The sequence below is a fragment of the Urocampus carinirostris genome, chromosome 19 (assembly GCF_059441175.1).
Source record: "Urocampus carinirostris isolate Australia breed hairy pipefish chromosome 19, RoL_Ucar_1.0, whole genome shotgun sequence".
NCBI lineage: Eukaryota > Metazoa > Chordata > Actinopteri > Syngnathiformes > Syngnathidae > Urocampus > Urocampus carinirostris.
This window is the reverse complement of record NC_142367.1, coordinates 16,025,143-16,046,285: the sequence shown is the minus strand read 5'-3', so window position 1 is coordinate 16,046,285 and position 21,143 is coordinate 16,025,143. Positions and strand designations below refer to the sequence as shown.

The window sequence follows — 21,143 nt, the reverse complement described above, 5'->3', positions numbered from 1 at the left end:
TAACTATTAAACATCAAAAAAAATCCTACAAAGGGAGAGAAGAAAGAAAAGCAATAAGAGCAGCAGCAGAGCAAATTGTTCAGTCCAGCTGTAAAGCATCAAAGACATTAGACACAAAATCATTCAAATATGATAAAGGCGTGATGACAAACAACTTTCTGGTGCTGTCAAACACGCTCGAACACACAGCCATTCTCACGTAAACACATTTTTCCGGTGGCAGACAGACATTGTGCTGGTTGGCATGGCAGACTGACACACTTCTTTCTGAGTCATACTTGAGCAATGAACCAACTAAAATGCGCGACTGGATGGGAAAGGGAAGCGGACGGCCGACGTGAGTGGGACAAGGACAGCAGCGATGACCAGAACACAAAAAAAAGGAGTTTTTATTGTCTCCCCCCTACATTAAAATATTGATGGATAAATGAAGCTTCATGAAGCACTTGTAGTTTTCTTACTCCAGAAGATGGTACACTAGGCTTAGGAATACAATGGAAATTTCGATCCAAGAGCTTCCTCTAGAGGAGACAAGTGCTTCATGAGGCTTCATTTTCCAAATACCAGTGTTAAAGCAAAAATTCCATATAGCAGACCAGCCATGACTACAAGTCATCATCCATCGGATACTTTTAAGGATAAGGACGAACTGGAAGAAGTTGTAGTAATAGAAGTCATAGCAACTATTAGGTTTCAGTTGTTAGTTTAGAAAGGTGCAAGGCAACAGTTTATGATATGAAGCCCTACAAAACCACGACAAACAATTAGAAATCCACTTTGGGCAACAAACCGATGCAAGATTCTAGCCATCCGGTTTCACTGCATTTCAAAATAATCCATCTGATAAATTTAGAATTTAAATTGGGGAATTTGCCTGCTTATGTATTTTGGTTTCATTAGGTATTTTAAAGGTGAATTGTTTTATTATCTGTGTTATTTAATTGAAAACTCGTTGGATCTGGTTTTAAAGCAAGGACGATACTGATGTATGAAATGAGTGGTTAGCGCGCAGCCCCACAGTGCAGAGGTCCAATGTTCAAATCCAGCTACCACAGCTTCCCCGTGCAGAGTTTGCATGTTCTCCCCGTGCTTTCGTGGGTTTCCCCTGGGCATTCCAGTTTCCTCCCACATGCCAAAAACATGCATGTCAGCATAATTGGCTGGTCCAAATTGTCCCTAGAGGTAAATGAGCGAGTGTGTGCCCTGCGACTGGGAGGAAACCAGTTAATGGTTTTCCACGCCTGCTGCCCGAAGTTAGCTAGAACGGGCTCCAGTGCCCTCAATCTGAGTGATAGCTTAAAAACCTGGTCATAGATGTAGACAACGAAAGCACAAAACAATACAAGGAAAAGGGCAAATTATTACCGAGTGAGCTAACATTTTGCTATGATTAAGTTGTACTCATTTTTGATACTATTTGCTGGTATACATAAATATTATAAGATTCTTGACAGTCTGGTATGATAAGGCTCTGTAATTTAATCAGCCTCTACATGTTCTGACTCATTTAAAAAATGAAAGAAAAAACGTAATAATATAACAATCAGACCTACCAACCACTGAAACCCTTATTTCAGAATCGATGAGATTTTTTAGATTTTATAATAATTTTTTTTGTAGTAGCATTTAAGAGTGTCATTTTTAAGTCAAAGGTGTTTTTTAGACCAAGCTATCACTTAAAAAAATGCGCAAAAACCTGCCATTTCTACAAGTGTCCAGCAGATGGCACTAATACACCATAAATGACCAAGGAACAATCAACATTGTCAAGACCAATCTAAGTATTGCTTGATTTTTCTTTTGATATTTGTAGTTGACATAGAAAATGCGTGTTTTGCTATAAACTGGCGTACGAAACTACAGAAGATTTGTAGTATTTGGTAGCAGTGAACAAGCTGTTTTGTATACGACAAAAAAAAGGTCATTTTTGGGCAAAGTGTTTTCACATGCACCTGCTTGAATATTTTGTCGCTCAACATATTTAATTAACTATTTTTTAGTTCTGTTTGTATGGAAATATATTGTAGTTTTTTCTGTGCACTGAAAAAAACACGTGTAAGGATTTTATTTAGCATGGGGAAGCCACGTTTGATTTTTACATCTTGACGTCAACAAGAACTTGACAGGAACAGACATCGGCCATATTAGTGGGCTCGGTTGTCACTTAAAAAGTGCACTTTGTCATGTTGATGGTGACGTTAAATGTTCCCTGCCGCTGCCCCTTGACAGTTTACGCCACCCTTGCACTCTCTTGTTGACATTCCTGCGGATGAAATATTCATTGATAAAAGTTCCTGGCGTAAAACATTTATCATGATAAGTTAGGGGGCCTTTGCCTGCTGCAACTGTGCACATTTTTTGCTCACTTGCTCTCTCATGGAGTAACAAATGTGTTTTGAAGATAAATTAAGATGCTTTAATGGCTGGCGTTTTGTTTCCAGGGCATGTTGGCAAACCATCATTCTTTATCGACTTTTCAGCCATTCCTTTAACGAAACCCATTAATCGTTGCTGTCAATGGAGAAGTAAATATACAGAATGTATCCGGAGTACCACGAGCTTTATTAGCTAATTGAATGGATATAACATTTATATATCATGTGGCTGAGTGCGACTTTTCGACATTTATTTAGAAATTACAAAATGTAAACATTGGAAAATACTGTATAAAACCAAGTGTTGTCAATGGGTGTTTTTCTGTTTTCCAAGTATCAATCATGACTAAGCATCAAAACAATCAGATGTTGTTCCTGTTATGTGCTTTTGACAGATACAGACTTACTTACGACCATTCGACTTAAGAAAAACTGTAGATTTTTTTCCATGATGTCAAAAAATATCCGCCAATTGCTAGGTTAGGTTTTGTATTGTGTGCACCTTTTTGCGAGTAGAGGACAGTACTGTAGAGATTTTATCCGCCGCTACCGGCATGTGGCGCTGTGAGAGGTCCGCCAGCATCCACCCCGAAGATGAAATCTGCTTCCTCTTCCTAGTTCGTGTGTAAACATTCTATACTATATCTCCAGCGCGCTAAGAGCTTTGACATTTTTATTGTTTAATATATTGTGCATCCATTCAATACTGTATGGTTGGTGTAAAGAGGTATCAAGCAGTTTCTTTTGAAATGAAAGCATTTGCTTACTACCCCTTTTCGAACATATTATGTAACATTATTTTGTTGTTGAGTTATTGTTTTTGTTCTGTTTTTATTTTAATGTTCGAATTAAGTTTTCATTCATTCATTCAACTTAACGGAAAAAAAAAGTGGAATAAGAAAGCTTGATGTGGTTGAGAAAATGGTTGGATCGCTTTTTTTCTGCCACTTTATCACGGAGGAGGAAGTCGCCTAACTGTTGAAGCTCATGTTCCAAAAGTAAGTTAAACTTGATCTAATTTATCTTTATCGAGCATATCATTTTATGAAATGTTTATTTTTTAGTACAAAATACAGGTTACTTATACAAGCCTTAAACGTAATTATATAAACCTTACACATACATTCCATACAAAATTTAGTACTGAAGCAACTTACAAACAAATTCAACTTACGAACGATCGTCCAACCAGAATCTCGTTCGTAAGTAGGACAGCGTCTGAATACACATCAAACCTCAATATTCTATGTAACGGGGACGAGTAAATAATATAATTCTTAAAGAAAAGGTGCGAAGTTTGACGTTTTCTTAAAAAGTTTAAAATTAAATATTTTGTCCATTAGGTATTTGTTAACAATACCCAACAGAGTTCAAAGAGCCTTTATATATTTTTGCCCTTTCTGCTTTTATCTTACTGTCTTTTACCCTCAGTGTCCCGGCAACAGAGCGCATTGTGCTAGAGGAGAGGAGGCGGGGGATTTCACGCGTCTGGTCGCGTTTTTTTTAAATTCTATAATGAAAATGGTGAAAGCAAGATAAGGACTGTTTCCTATATAGTCCAAATGCCAACCTAAAACCCCCCAAAACACGAAAAAGGAAGTTTAATCAAGCGCATCTAAGAATTTCAGATACTTGCACGGGCATCAAAAGGGTCTTGACAGAGGCTACCATAATGATTACAGCCAGACGATGGCGTCAGCAAGTACAATATTTTGAAATTACGGACACCAGCTTTAATGGTAGAAAGGGCTATGACTAAAAAATAAACTAATTCCCATTGCCATACGGGACTGATTCCATTTATTACCTCTCAGCCTTGGTGGAATTGGAGGCAAAAAGAAACTTATCTCTGTTAGCGGTGACCCAGATTCGGCTGGAAAACGTGTGTGTATCGGTCTATGTGATTGTGTGTGTAATGCGAATAGTGAAAGGGTATTACCCGGGGACAGGAAGAATTATTTGATAAAGTACACCGATACATGTGATGAATGCACTGAAATGTTTTACAGACTAAGGCTAGTTATTTAAAGATTTGATGAACCTGTGGATTATTCTTGTCAGCAACATCATTTCAAGTTATGATTTTGGAAAGAATGAACTAGTTATTATTGAGTTACATATTTGGTGCCTCATTAATATTTTCCAAAATACAGGAAGTCGATGGTGTCAGGTAAAAATAATCTCCCTCTAAATTAACAAGAAAAATGAATGAGACCTCAAAGAAGGTCAATCATTTGTAACAGATATATAAAAAAACAAAATCCCATATTTGAAGATTTTTGCAACTATGTGAAATGTAATAAATTATGAGTAATAGATTTATGTTCAGGGATCAACATTTTTTTGATCCAACAAAATTTTATTTTTATAATTAAAAACAAAAACATATATTGACTGCCAAAATGCTCTATCTCTTAGGATTTAACAAGGTTTTTATCCCTCCCAATAATTAGATGGAGATGAAATTGATGATTTGTTCCATTATTTGATTAGTTGTTGAATGTCTATTAGACTCTTTTAAGTCCTTTTTTAGGCCATACGTACTGAACTTGTTACTTTCAAAATGATCCCAAGAAAGTGCAAAGACTAAAAAGGGCAAACGGTTAACAACATTTTGGAACAAGTATAAAATGTCCACTATTTGTTTCATACATTTCATGGTCGGTCTTCACCCCTTCTGCACTTGACAATACCAAGAAAACCAGAGCAGTCTTCCTCAGATGAAGCTGGTGCAGTGTGAGGTACAGCAGATGGTTGGCGAACAGTGCAAGACGGCCGTAAAAGACAAACTCACAACAGAAGAAAGAAAAGCAACAGCAAACAGCAGCTAACTATAGGCTGATGGGATGAGAGGCAAGGGGGGACGAGGACATGTGATGGGACCGTACCTCCCATGATTACGCAACTTAGAACCCTCCCCACCGCGGTGGACGCTCATGGTCAGTGGCGGAGTGACGAGTCGAGGGACAAAACAAAGCATGCTGGGAACAGGGTACCTTTTAATGTGCCTTCAGAGAGGGCCCAACTCACCCCTGGAACCATTAAATCTAGAGGAATGAGACGATGTTAGTAGGGGAGTAGGACAAAGGGCGCGAGAGAGATGGAAGAGAAGCAGAGAGAGAGCGAGAAAGAAAGTGGGAAAGAGGGACGGAGTAAGAACAGAAGGAAGCAGCTAACGGTTAAGCTGGTTTGTATGGCGGAGTTTCGTCTTTCCAGAGATTCTGAGCCCACCTATTCGTCTGCTTTTTTATTTTATACGGAGAAAAACAACAAAAAATTGAAGTTCCTTTTCTGTCCCGGAAATACCTGATGGACAAAGAAAGCTTCATGAAGCACTTGTAATATTTTCTATTGATGGCAAGGAAATAGTAGAAACTCAGTTGCTTAATGAAGCTTTATTTTTCTATTGCAGTCTAAGCTCTGAAAAATCCTTGGGAAAGGAATCTGAAAGCAAGAGTGGCCACCGTTCCAAGATGGTTGAAAGGAAGTTTTTTGTCGCAAGCCATTTCCTCCCCAGAAGGCGCTGACTAGGGGTGAGTGGCTGAACTGCACACACCTGCCTCTAATCTCACCTTAATGAAGCCAGGCCTGTATATTCACTAGTAGGACAACAGTTGTTGGATCGCCCTGGCATTTGCTTTGCTGTTCTGGACTACTTGTACACTTCCAGCCGAGAGTTGTCTCCGGACTGTAGTATTACATGTGTTTATACACTCTGCTAGCCATAAGTCCTCCAGACGGTGTTTTTCTTTTTCTTCTTTTTCTTTATCCCGTTGTGGCCCCTTTTTTTGTTGTCTATGTTCCCCCCCAAAAACACTTGTCCGAACTCTGCCCCTTGGGGCCGGACCTTCTTAATATAACAGTGTACTGTGTACATCTTTTGACAGATTGTGCAGGGGTTGTGTATAAATGTTTTTAAATCATCTGTATTTCTCAAGAGAACTAGAAATAAAAACAATCATATAACAAAATCATTGGAGTCCACTGCTCCTTGTGAATACACATACCCAAAGAGTGCCTTCTATAACCGATTAATTCTCGTGAAGGCACTTCTCCGTGCTCGCGGACGCCAGCGTGCGTTTTAGGTTTAAGAGGCAGTGGAATTGCACTGAACCACTCAAGCAGTTTGTCATTTACTCCTATACAGCCGTAAGGGAAGGGGGAGGGCGAGCGGTGATTTAACTTCTGAATGTCTTCTGGTGATCAAAGACTACCACCTCGTTGAAGCTTTGGTCGATCCCTGCCCCGCCGGCTGTACTAAAACAACATGCAAGAAGAGGGGAAGGGAGGGAGGTCATCTGGCTTGTGATCCGGGATATTGATGACCAAACGACTCCCCCTCCCTCTAGCTCTGAAAAGCACCATGCAAGTCCCGTTTGTGAGAGCTCAACGGGCATGCGCCAAGGAGGGGCCAACCCAAGCATGATAGAATCAGGGGTTGAGAATTGACGCTTTTACTCTCCCTGTGAATAGCCTCTCAATGTAGCTTGACTCCAAGTCCAACATTAGCAGGTTTAATGTTAGAGTTGGATGAAAAGCAGCCCGAGTCGAGACACAAGAGGGCTTCAGTGACCCAGAAGAGGTCTCTTGGTGGTAGACCACCAATTGTGTTGGTCCAGACTCAGCAAAACTCAAAGGGCAACAGAAAGGCTCAGGCTCAAACCAAGCAGGACTCAGAAAGATGTGGAAAGACTACCGACCAGCAAGCTCCTTCTCCTTACTCCGTCTCTTTTTCTCCATGCGTTTCAGTCTCTTCTCCTCCCTGCGCTTGGCCTCCTCGGCCTCCTGGTGACGCCGACACTTGTGAAAGTTCTCCACCACCACGCCCACAAACATGTTGAGCACGAAGAAGGCCACAATCAGGAGGAAGGAGATGAAGTACAGCAACATCCACGGATTGTGGTTCATCACGGGCTGCAACGATCATGATACATACACTCAATACATTTAGGGACACTCAAAGCCAAACAATTTGATGGACCGATCCACACCTGCTGGTCGACTCCTACAGCATCCAATCCATCATACATGATATCCACCCAGCCGTCTTTTGATGCCAGAACAAATAGAGACATCAGGGCCTGTTAACAAGGACATATGAAAATGATGCAAAAAGGGTGTCTGACGGTCAAAGAAAAAACAGTTTGTATCTCGAGTTCTGACCTGTCCTAGGTTGTCAAAGTTATACTTGTGTCGGACCCATCTGTAGCTGGCTTGTAAACAGTCAGACCGGTTTGTGATGTTCTTTACATCTTCGCCTTGACAAACAAAGAACTTTCCTTTGAAGAGCTGGGAACGAAAAGTCACAAAACAACAACTTGAAAACTCTTCACTCTTCACGCTTTAAGGTAAATTTGGGGTTGACAGCAGCTAGCTAGGTTGGGGAACAGAGAGCTGTAATGCAAACAGACAAAGAGTTAAAGGGCTCGCTGACTAGTGAGCCAGAGGCAAAAAGAAACAGACAGCTAGCTTAAATAATAGCTAGCTTGCTATCCAGACAATGAGCAAGCAAACTGACTTCAGCTATTAACACAGTTGGCTCCCTATCCAGAGGACCAGTTCAATGATGATCCAGATACACAGACAGACAAATTGCTGCCAAGAATGAAAGCTAAATTGGTATCCAAACAGCAAACTATCTTACTAGCTTCATCCATCCAGATGGTAGATAACTCGCAATAGAGACCACTAGATGTCTCATAAGCCAGAGACAGAAAGATTGCTAGCTACAATAATAGCTAGCCCACTATCCAGACATGTAGCTAGCTAGCTGGCTGGCTGGCTGGCTGGCTGGCTTTAGTTATGAAGACAGTTGGCTGAAGAGATAACGAGTTGACAAGTTAGCCAGAGATAAACAGACAAATTGCTAGATAGAATAGATAGATACCTAGCTAATTGGCTTTAGTTATTAAGACAGTCGGCTTTCTATCCGGACAACTAGCTGACTAGTGAGCCAGAGACACAAGCCATTAAAGAAGCAGCAGCATCCAATCATGGACACACAAGATGATTGTGTTTATTAACCTCAAATGACCCCCACCATATGAAGAGGGTCTTTGAAGTATAAATGTGCTAAAGGTAGATAGATGGGCGACTGGACGACACCAAGGGCAATTTCATTCGTACGGATTAGTCCTTGGGCGGCACGCCATGAAATCGTTATTGACTAGGTAAGCCACATGGAATGAGTTACGACTCGGACGGGAAAAAAAATAACCCACCCGACTATGTCGCGGAAGCATTCTCTTTTAATGGTCTGACTTCCTGCAAACATGATCTGATAACACAGAGAAATAAAATGTCCTTGCATCGTTTCTTTTCATCACGCTGCTTACCTGCACCCCGAGGATGCCAAAGATGATGAAAAAGGCGCAGCAGATGACCACTATGTTGCCGATGGGCTTCAGTGAAGACATCAGGGTCTCCACCACCAGCTTCAGACCCGGAGCTCGGCTAATTACACTGTGAGATCAATTATACAGTGTCAATCTTCCGGTTCAAACAGTTTACTGTCTCACATTTTCTTTTATAACTTAAAAGACTTTTTTGGAACACGTAACATGGCAGCCAATAAAGAGCATACTAAAAGCATAGTGGAGCAAAAAAAAAAAAATAGACTATGCTAGCTAATCTGAACAGCTCTTTCATCTTGCGCTGTGTTTACTCTGGAATGGACAATTGAGTAAAGGCAGAGTCAATAGCGCATTAAGAGAGGACACAGGATAATAAGGAGTCAGGGCTGACAGAGGCCACCAATCAATTGCTCTGATCAGACAATGATGAGTCAGACATTAAACCTCATCAGTTTTCGCTTCTTGGAATTCTTGTGAAACGTGAGAAGGTACTTAGAAATACACACTAGAGATCACTCTGTGCAATACAGTAGGCCCACTGGATACAATGTTTTGACTACTATACACCTCTTATTGGATATTTCCCCACTATACAACACCAATAAGAAATTATGTGTGCCCAAAAACCTTGTCGCGTTCTTGGATATGTAGTTAGGTCTCGAAGATGCCTGTCTGCTATTGCCGCTGTTATATAAAATGCTGGTCTGCAATTGGTTTGCTTTACAGCATTATGGACATGCAGATATGCTATTGGCTGAACTACCTCTCACAGTTCCTTTCACCTAATTCCATTCAGAATCTTGTGTGCTTCTGCGTGTGTGTATTCTTTGTACTGTATTTATTGGCTATGGGTCTCAAAGCTTGTAGTGATGCTAAAATGAGAAACAGAAACACTACAACCATGGAAACAAAGCTTGGGCGTAGTAAACATGCGAAGAAAGCACATGAATTATTACTATTGCTAAAGAATATAGTCGTAACCAATCGACAATTGGACGATTTAAAAAAAAAAGGGGGGGGGGGCAAGACAATTTTGTCAGGGTATGACAATCCTTGCTAGTGAAAATTTTAAAATCACTTTTTGCAATTTTTGCATCCACCTACTACTCCACTCATCCATTCAGGTCACATCACAATAGAGGTAAATACAATATTATTTTTCCTTTACATGTACATTCATTTAAAATGCTATTCAATCTTGTGTATGTATATTCTACTAACGTAGAACTTACTTTTTACTATTTTGTTATTTCAATGTTTTATCTGGGGTACCAGGGGGTCGAAACGCATTAGCTACGCAGAGATTTCTATTCCCCACGATGTGTGTCAATTTAGATTTGCAATCTTCAGCTTGTAACAAACTATGGTTGTATCCTGGGGGTTTTCTATACTGGGCAAATATAATTTGGCGTTGTGCTCTAATGATGACCTTGTGTTGGTGTTATTTCAATCGTGATGGGAAAAACATGAAGCCTCATAAGGCATAGTGTTATGGTTTTACTCGTTTAGAAGGTGACCTTGGTTGGGAAATAAACGATCACAAGCGTTTCGCAAAGCTTCATTTGTCCACCGATAGTTGATAGCCACACTATTTATTGTTTGTTCCCTCAGGTGTCACTCGGGGCAGACGCACCGTCACGGAGGTCAGCCGCTGACAAATAGTTGCTTTAGAGATAATCCCCCCAGACAGTTAACCCCCAGTCGGCTCATCAATTGTGCTCATCCATCACTTTCAGTGGGTATGCGATGTGCTCGCCTGTTAACTTGCGGTGTAAATTAGCATTTCTTATGCGCTACTTGTGTGGGCGTGAAGGGAATTTAGGAAAACGTGCGTGTTTGACAGCTGTATAAAAGGTGGGCGGAGGGAACATAATCAATAGAATAGAGAAAGAAGAACGTTTCAAAAGGCACAAAACAAAGTGAGAAACCACTCGCCGCTTCATTTTTATTATCTATATAACCGCTTTCCTGCTCTCCCTCCTGTTTCCGTCTTCCAGAGTCGTTTAATTACATCCAGTGTTTACGCGGTGGGAGTGTAGGCTGCTACTTATTGCCCTACTTGTTGTTCTCATTTTTCGTTGTGAGGGATGTGCTGCTGGAGGAGGGAGGATTGCATGTGTTGTAACAACAGCCATTTCCTTGTTTATAGCTCACTGTGTAATATTAAAAGATACAGATACACAAAAGTGAACAAACTATATTGAGGAATGAGAGAACATTTTACTTTGGCTTGTACCTTAGGTGGAAGTGGTAAAAAACTACTTGGACATATGCTGTCTTGGGAATTTGGAGGAGGGGTAAGTAGAAAACTCAGACGGGTCTTTGCTTGAAGAAGCCTAAGCCTAGCTCCTTTGCTTGTCGGAGTCATTCTATCCTCATTTTAAAATGCATACTACCATCCATCACAGTTAAAAATAACGCCCAAGTTTTGAGCATCTTAAAAGCTCTCCATGTTAGCTAGAGTTGAGGTCAACAAGGTAGGTATAACGCTCATTTGACATCAATCTTATTTTTCCTTCTCCCTTTAGCATCACTGCAAGCTTTGAAACTCATTTTGGTTAAATTCAGAAATGCCAAATTGCTGAGTCTTGACTTTGACATCCAGAAACACGTACAGTAGACAGCCAGGATTATTACAGGCCAATAGCATATTTGTCTTTTTATGATGCTGTGACGCAAAACGATAAAAGTACAGTATTTTATATGATGTCGACCAATAGCAGACAGGCATCATAACTCTGTAACTTGTCACACGCAGGAACACTGCAACGTTTTTGGGAACATGAAAAAATGTGTTGTCAATGACGTATAGTAGGAAAAACGCTGAGGGGCAGAAAAAAATGTCTGTAAAGTGAAAATGTTTTAAGTTGGAGGTCGCTGTATGTTCTACTGTACTTACAACACTCTTCAATAATTCATTATTCACTCATTCTACCTCGTTACACAATCCATCTCGTAGCAGTTTCAACAATTTGGTTAAGTTAGTATTGTGGATGGTCATATACGTCCAAAATCTGTTTTAAATGCAACGACAATCGATGAATTGAATTGTTTTTATTGTCATTGATAACAAAGGGGTAAATCTTTGAATGCAAAGAGATTAGACATGGCACTCTAGGGCGATATGTGACAAAGAATTTAAAGAGAAAAATAAAAGACTTTTAGGATAAATAGGCAAAAGTATGTACAACGTAGTACTTAGAGACTGGCTTAATTTCTAATAATAGCACAATAAAAAATTGTGCATTGTAAAAATAGTGAAATGGACAGTAGTGCTATAACATTTAGCAGCAACAAAAAAGAATAGATAGCAAGATAAATATGTTCACAGTTTTAGGGTGGTGATGACCCAGGGGAAGAAACGTCCTATGAGCCTGTTTATTCTCATTTTAAGGGAACTGTAGCGCCTACCAGAAGGCAACAGGTTAAAGAGATATTGGCCGGAGGGAGAAGATTCCTTTATGATTAACACGTTAACACATGTAGCGTTACATTTATCAATGAAATTAATAAAAATACAAATAAGTATCGGAAACAACCAAGCAGCTGTCCGGTCAGGACGAAGAGACTCTACTCACAAGATTATTAAATAAATAGAAAGGAAGACATTTTGTCTCAATTTTGAAAACATTTTTGATCATGAAAGTTTCACGAATTTCAGATTGAATCCACTGAATTTATTTGTATATAGGCCCAAATGCATTTTACAGACTGCCATTGCATTTTTAACTTTAAAATGACAGCTCTTCTCTGGAGAGCTACATACTCCTCGTACTGTTTACAGAATTCAATGTTGCGCATATTTTTACAATTGAATCTGACCCGTAAGACCTCAGGAACTGGACATATTATACAGCTAGAAATAAAAGGGAGTCCAATTTTAAAAACGCTTACTGTTTTTTTTTTCAGGCTTATTAACATTCCAATTTTATGTGATCACGAGTATAATAAGCCAAACATTTAGAAAAATCGTAAAAATATGCCAGCTCATATACACAACAATTTATTGAATTTGTGGTCTAAAGAGTAACTCACCGTAGAGGCCTTAGAGTACGCAGTAGCCTCAGCACTCTGAGCATGCCAAGGATCTTAGTGCCCGAGTTGGAAATGAAAGAGACCAGGATGTCAATGACGGATATCAAGACCAACATCCCGTCCAGAACGTTCCAACTGCTCCTCAGGTAGGCCTGGTCGCCGAAGCACCAACCCAAAGCCACAATCTGGATGCAAACATGGCCAACACACATAAATAATTTGAAGAAATATATGAAATTATGAGAATAAATGACAAGGATAGCAAGCTCGCTAATTGGTAACCAAATTGGCTGGGTAAAGAAGGAAATAGCCCAAAAATACATAGCTTGCTAACTTACGGGCTAACTTGATGACTATCTACTGAGTGATGCTTTCAATTTGCGAGGTAGAAACTAATCGTAAACTTTCGCGAGAAAAATAAATAAATAAATACTCGGACCTCGTAAGGAAACATAAAAAACCTTGAACAGGCCCTGCTATTTATTAATTCTATCCTTTACACAATTAACTTAGATGTTGGCTTGACCTTTTCTTCTTAAAAAAGGCCAAACTATTTTTATTTACTGGGAGCTCAAAACATAGTCTAATAATGCTCATCAACGCATAGCATATACATATAGTTTATGAATAATGCATGTGAAAATCCATCAAAGAGCTTCCTCCCTTATATTTAAAGTTGAAGACCAGCCGAAAGAAATTCACACAAATGTTGACCCCCGCAACTGTCCTATTTCACCCTGGTTCTTTGATTGGAATACAATCTAAAAGTAAAATGATTCAAATCCAGGACATAAACACAGTGTTTGTTGTGTGAAGGTGAAATAGTGGGCACACTTGGCGCACTGTAAAAACCAAATAACTTCTAAAATCCATAAAAATATCAAAGGAATTTAAAAGACACATATAAAAATAGTTTTGACATTAAACATTAAGTTTCTCCATTTTATCATAATTATGATCACAATAAATACCATGGAAATGTGACCGTGCAAGATTACTACCTAGTGCAAGTATGCCAATCGTATGGCCCGTGGAATGATTAATTCAGAAGTTAAGAAAGAAGCAATTCCCGAGCTCATTTCTATCAAAGGTTATGCATTTTTAAAATAAATACAAAACAAAAAGGTGCAAGACTGCTAAGGTACAGTCTTGTTTCATGTTAAAGACAATATAGTGCAGTATTTTGTCAGCTTTAGTAGGCCCAGTAGTTTGATCTGATGTTATTGCCCGCTCAGTACCAAAACTCGTATTTTGTATTTCTTTTATACTTATTTTGAAGCAGTATGACAATTGAGGTAAGCATATTTTGATTCATAGCTGCTACTTGAGTTTGTTTAGTGTGGTGAGTTGTTTCAAATGTAAAGCTGCATTTACTCAGCCTTAAAAAAATAAACAAATTGTATTTTCAATTAGTCATTTTTTTTTTCTTTTTATTTCTTTGGGGGGAGGGCTAGACCATTTGATCAAAGCCCTGCCACTGAGAGTGAGAGCTGAGAGAGCCAGCCAGGGAGAAATAAAGATGCATTGCTTTGGCGGCACGACGAAGGTGCAGGACACAAATTCTCAGCTAGATGCAGAAACGCAGAGCAGGTGTCCGGTCACAATACAGTATGAAAGACGCTATTATATGAAGTGGCATCAGATATCTCCAGTCAAGGGATGCTGGCCGATTGGTGTGAATCTTGGCTGCTCTCGGCCCTTACTGCCCCCTTATGAGCAGTGGAAAGCAGTGATGTGTCAGTTTGGGAAGCATTCGTTGGGTTCTTGTTTTAAAATTTATTTTTTTATTTTTTTAATTGAATAGTCAATTGGCTTGAATGTTTGCTGCCCAAAATGTTTCTCAATGGTGCGGGAAGCGTGCGGTTTTATTTTTTAATCCCATCATTTAAAGAAATAAATGAAAAAATTCTCCCCGCAAAGGAGTGAACCAGTAATAACGGAAGCGCCAAGTAGCTAGGGGTCCCTGTATACATTTATGGTCAGTTCTATCACAAATACTGTTGCAGAGATTTGACCGAGTAAGCGAGCTAGCTAACTGATAGTAAGTGAAATAGCCAATTACACCAGGCAGCTAGCTGGACTGATAAAAAAATGGACTGACACTTACTTTTATAGCAGTCTCTGTAACAAAGATTGCTGTGGAAATTTAACCTTTCAAGAAAGTTAGCATGGAAATAGCTAACAAAATCAACAAATACTGTAGATAGCTAGACAGGTACAATGCTGTATGGGCATATTTACCTTTACAGTCATCTCTGTCACAAAGATTGCCGTGAAGATGTAGTTGGATAACGTGAGGAAGATCCGTTCCTGAGGGAAAGAAAATATTTTCTTTTAAATCAGAAGAGAATTTGGAAACAGAATTTTGAAGAATAACATCTCACAAAATACTATGCTTCAAATGACGGCCGGAAGGAAAGAACAAACTTGAACCCTTATTCTAAATCTGCTAGCAAAATGTGGAATTAAGCTATGATGTTTTCACTCTCAAGATTTCCTCCGAAACCACGGCGGACTGGGACGGGATCCTTCTTACAGGACCCAGAAAACACTAAGCGTGACTGAAATTCCTTGACAGTCTGCTTATTTAACCCGATTCGCTTCAATCTGGTAAAACTCGGCGACCCGAGTCGACATCCTTGAGTCTGGATGTCTGCTAGTGACTGGAGATGGTTGCCTTTCCCACGGCCTTCCAGGCGGATGCTCGGGAGAAGACGACGTCACACTAGCTGACACAACGCGACGCTAGCGCTTGAGACTCTCTGGGAATGTTAGGCATGACCTCATTGGGAATACTTGCTTGAATGGTTTGGACATTCCTGGCTTGACAGCAGCCATTCAGCCTCAGTTTTGTATCCATCGGTCTTAACTCCATCACAGTAGATCCTCGGAATATGACATTAATCCGTTTTGAGGTGGGGGTCGCAAAGTGAAATTGCCGCATAGAGGGGGATAAAAAAACCTATGGTAATTAGCTAATGCTAATTAAAAGCTTTATATAAGCTTCGGAAGGAAGGCAACACATACTTTAATACAGTACTGGACCGCCGACTCGCAAATTTTGTATGGAGCAAATGAGATTCTGAACTGTATCAAGATAAAGGCATTGTGGGAGGTTTTTTAACCAATAGCAATTTGCCATTTTAATGATACCGTGACACAAACCAATAGTAGGCCAGCATTTTATATGACCAATACCAGACAGGCATCTTAGAGAGAGAACGTGTCATATGCACTAACACTGCAAAGTTTGAATTTTAAATGTTTTGGGCGTGTAAAATAATTAACTGTTGATGACATATAGTGGGAAAATGCCGCAAAGAAAGGCCGCAAAAACATTGTATTCGACACTGTAAAGTGTAACTTGCATAAGGGAAGGTCCCCGTATCCTGGGGGTCTTTTATACCTAGGTCCACCTCCAGAATTGAAAGAAAACTAGCGACTAAATATACACTGACTAGCGTAGGGGTGTCCAAACGTTTCAGACAATGGGCTGAATTTGGTAAGCTGAAAATGTGTGAGGGCCAACTATTCGGCCTGACCTGATTTGAACAGTCTTAAAAATATTCTCCCTCCGTGAAAGGTATGCAATGCTTGGTGATCAGCGTCGCGACCTCGTAGCTCGCCTTTGTAGCATTTTCATTTAACTCGCAGGGTCTTTGGAAAAGCGCTGCTGTGTCATTAAACTGCTTCCTACATCATTTGTTTCCAGTTAGCTTTTTGATATTATATTCTTTGAACAAAGCAACAGTCTTTTGGCAAATCAGAAAACAATGAGCAAGGTGGCCAAAGCGATACTGCCATCATCTAGAGAAGCGGTGATTATATTTTCTTTAGGTACACATGTAAAAATTTGATTAAAGGCCGTAGCTGGTCCCTGTGCCGAACTTTGGACATGTCTGTACTAACAAGACAAAGGAGAGACTCCTAGACAATCAATACAGGGAAGCCATTGATTTACATTTAGAATAGACCCTCATTTACTGATGAACAATTCATTAAAATTAGGTTTATCCTTTTCTCAGAAAAATATCCCTGAAGTTGTTCCAGATCACAATATATTTGAAATTTTATTGGAGAGGAGCGGTACAATATCCAGCAGAGTACCTCCTGGGAGTGACTTACGAGGGATCGTAATTCTGCCCATAAGTCATAGCGTTGGAAACCAGGTCAAGCCAAAATGAGCACTTCATCATGTTAGCCTCCGTTGTACTCGACCGAGACCGATGGCAGCAAAGAAATTATCTTTGTGTTTTAACGCAACTTTTCCTCACTGACGGGGGTGGAGCTAAATTTTACATTGGTTAAGGAATACAACAGGTGGTCTAGGTAAGGGGAAAAAAAGGCTCAAAGACTGGAAAGGGGTTCACTAGTGCTGTACCTGTGGGCACCTGGTACCTCTCTAAGAACACATTTAGCCGACGGACTGGTTATGAAAATAGATCACCAGTGATGAGTCATTGTTATTTTCTAAGAAATCAGATTTCTAACTTGTATGAGAAATTATCTATATTATCAGGGACTTTAGAGGCGGTGTGCGTCGTTTGAGGTGTCCTCAAAAAGTTAAAAGTATATTATTTAGTACGTGTTAATAATGACCAATGGAGGCATGGTTGGGGGTGGAGAATTATTTCATGCGTGTGGTTTTCTGTTAGTGTAGCATGAAAATGGTGAAAGTAAAAAAATACTGTTTTAAATAGTCTAAACGAGAACCCAAATCTCAAAAACGTGGGCTTGCCGAACGAAACTGGTAAAAATATTATGTCGAGTCAAGTCATGTTTATTTGTATAGCCCTGAAAAACAAGAAGTTTCAAAGGGATGTACATACTACAGACTATTATTACACCATATCCTGATATAAAACCTAAACTGATTCACAGGCTATTTGTTCCTGAACAGTAGAATGTTTACATTTTAGGTTGCAAATTGTTGATCTATGCAGAGTGAGCTATTTTTTATGTGTGTATGCAGATCTGTGATGTTGCCACAATAACAGCCCACCTTACCTCACCAATTACACCTGGCATTGTCCCTTTCTGTCTTTAATAAAAAAAAGTCCACACTGTGCTGGAATTCCCGTTTGCCTCTGTCTTTTTTAGCTACAGGTCGGGGTGGGCGGAACCATCAGGCACTCTCTTTTGCCTAGCAGACAGGATGCAGCAGCAACCCGGGTAGAAAAAGTTGCCCAAATTCTACGGGTCAGGCACAAGCTCAAGTACAAACCATGAGAGTGGCTGAAAGCGCTGGGTGAGAGAGAAAAGGACTGCTTAATTTTCTTAAGGAAGCCCGTCTTTGAGGAAATTGGTGAAAAAGTAAAGTATCGTGAATCAAATCAAAACAAATTTATTTGTAAAGCATTCTTCAGGCAATAAATTGCCATTCAAATTCCTGTATAAAATCATTCAGTGAATGATATGATAGAGACTGCCACGATAATATAAGTCAGAAGATGGCGTCAGCAAGTAAAACATTTTCAAATTCCGAACAGCACCTTTAAATACAAGTTCAATTCTTCCAAAACTATTTTAAAATTTACCCTAACATCTAGATATCTAATTCACTTGGTGCCTTTATACAAGGCAGATGATGTAGTTGTTGACTTAGCCTATTTAACCCTACTTCTAATAATTCCAACCTGGTATTAACGTGAATTGGTATATGAGAAATTCATATTTAACTGGTAGCCCTTAGTGCCAATCAGTAACAAAAATGACTCCTGGGTTCAAAAAGGTTGGTAACCCCTTGTCTAGCAAGACAAACTGTTTTACCATTTATATCAGACACCACCAGACTGTCTAACTGTAATTTCCACATGATCTTTTCCAAAGGACCAACCCATAATGAGAGTTGTTTACAACGATGCAATACCCAAATTTTGTCCACCCAATGGTAATACCCTGTATTTATTATCATCTCTAATTTTAACGTGTCAAAAAACTCCAAGAGCACTTTGGTGAAAGTAAAGACACCTTGAACAGAGTAAAGATTTGCTATCTTCACCAACAATCGTTAGAAGTTGCCCTTCAGTAGGTACAGTAGACCCCTGGATGATGTTGTCTACTCTCCCTTCTCTGCATGTTCCACCAGCTCAAGTCACGCCACACCAATAGTAAAAAAATAAAATAATAATCTGATGTTATTTTATCACATGCACATATTTTACACATAATAAGTAATGTCCATATCATATTTCGTTACTGTTTCTTATGTTTTTATCTGGAGTAGTGGGGATTCAGAAGGGATATGATACACATTACCATAGGTTTCTATCCCCCACTACACGGCAATTTCCTTTTGTGATCCCGACCTCAGAACAATTTTATGTCGTATCCCGGGGGTCTACTGAATGGGGAAGTAGGAAACAAAGAAAAGATGTGAACTCAAAAAAACTGGACACAAATAACAACAAGACAATTAACTGTCAAGAATGGAAAGAAAACCATGAACTACCAAGTGAAAAGTATCCAACTTAATTATCAGTGCAACAGGAGGGTCATCAATTATACATGTTTGGATTCACACAGCCAAACCATAGAAGAAATTGATTCCCAATCGGCATCTTTAATTCATAAACTCACAAAAAAGCAGCTTGCGCCATCGCCGGGCAAATGAGATTTTTACTAACACAGTAATGACTCAGAGTTTATTTCTTTTCGGATGCTAGCTGCATTCCATTGCATTTCATTTAACGGCCTCAGCAGTGATCTGACAAAATCTATCCAAAAGTTCTAACGTGTCGGAGTGGTTCGGACCGTTGTTTGTTTGCATATGCAAATGACTCGCCCCTCATGTGCCCCGGTGGCCTTCTGGGGGCAGCCCCCGAGTGTTAGACATCCGCTTTTCCTGGACATTAGCCACGTACGGCAGCACAAAGATAATTGGATCAGTTGAGACAGCGCTGTCCTGGAAACAAAACGAGCAGGACTGGGAGATATGCTGAGAACAAACCACAATCAAAGCTAACTGCGGAACACCTCGCTCAGTAGGGACGACGATAATCACAGAGATAATTATCCTGTTTATGTACAAAATGCCCACTCTGTGTTTTGTAGCTCTTGCTGGAAAATGAAAATGGCCACGGTTTAGTTGTGCGATAAGTGCGCCTTTAAGAGGTGTGAACAAATGATTGTATCCTTTAAATATAAAAACAGATAACAATCGTCCAATAGTTAATTGATAAAATACATTTCATAGTAACTTAGATATTAGAAATATACTGTAATATTCAGTTTATAGCTTTTGATGGAGTTCATAAACCCTCCTGGAAAATCCAAAAATCCGCTAAGTGCTCCCCGATTTCAAAATGTGCGTCGTTGGCCCCCGGGTCGCTCGGGGATAATGGACCGCGGCCTCACGGCTGCTCATTTCAGGAGGAAAGAACAAAGAGGTCTGCCAAGCATGATACAAAATTGAATGATGAATCACGCATTGCAGTTAATTTTGGCAGGCTAAAATCGAAAGCTTTACCGGACAAAACTAAAAAAGGATGCCCTCTGCCAGCCCCTGCTCTCAGCAATAATCGACCAGGGATAACGGATTGCGGCCACAACCATTGATTTCATTTTAGGCGCTACGGAACGGCATGAGTCTTGACAAAAGTGCTTTATGCCGGTGCCCACTCACAGAAAAATAGGAGTGGGGATAACAGATTACGGCCACACTAGTGCAGTTCATTTTAGGTGGAAATAAAGGCAAACAAGAGACACCAGACCAGACAAAAGTGAGCTCTGCCGGTCCCCGCTTGCAGCAATATGTAGGGATAATGGATCACTTCTGCAGAAACCAACCATGCATCCAGGACCAAGACAGCAAGACTCAAATTCTTGTTTAACGTTATAAAAAAATATTAATGAATATTTCTCAACTGGCGAAGTAGCGAGGAATTACAGTATATGCTAAGAAAATAAAATGGGTGTCGAATCTGAAATTTGGGTTGAGGTATTATGTTTCCTAACTGGTTAAGGACTATACAATTAAAAATGACTTTACATGCGTTCATCATGAATTCCATTTTATTTTTTGAATTTGGAGCAAATAGTATTTGGCACGTGTACTTAATATTATCAGGATCCATGATCTGAATGATGATCCAAAAGCATGTTTATCGTCCCCCCCGAGATTCGATCTGCAACCTCAGTGGAAATGTTTAAATCTAAACTTAAAACACACTTCTAATCTATAGCATATGAATAACCTATATTTTATGTTGATAATATCGGTGTATTATTTGCCTTCATGTAGGTTTTAGATCAGGGGATGGTGTCACAATAGTCTGTTATCTGTGGTCTGTGCAGCCCTTTGAGACTCTTTGTGATTTAAGGTTGTTCAAAAAAACGTGACTTGACTTGACTTCCTTGAGCATACACAGATTTATTTCCC

The 21,143-nt window shown here is 39.7% G+C and overlaps 1 protein-coding gene across 1 annotated transcript in view; it reads right to left on the bottom strand.

The window, feature by feature from the left end:
• Positions 1-21,143, bottom strand: part of cacna1g (calcium voltage-gated channel subunit alpha1 G) — a 133,851-nt gene that overhangs the window by 39,814 nt on the left and 72,894 nt on the right. The window contains exons 21-27 of the mRNA XM_088323893.1: positions 15,005-15,073; positions 12,764-12,948; positions 8,711-8,837; positions 7,539-7,664; positions 7,367-7,456; positions 7,097-7,289; positions 5,372-5,422 (exon numbers count right to left, since the gene is read on the bottom strand). Coding sequence (XP_088180019.1) covers positions 5,372-5,422; positions 7,097-7,289; positions 7,367-7,456; positions 7,539-7,664; positions 8,711-8,837; positions 12,764-12,948; positions 15,005-15,073 — 841 coding nt within the window. The remainder of the gene's footprint in view (positions 1-5,371; positions 5,423-7,096; positions 7,290-7,366; positions 7,457-7,538; positions 7,665-8,710; positions 8,838-12,763; positions 12,949-15,004; positions 15,074-21,143) is intronic.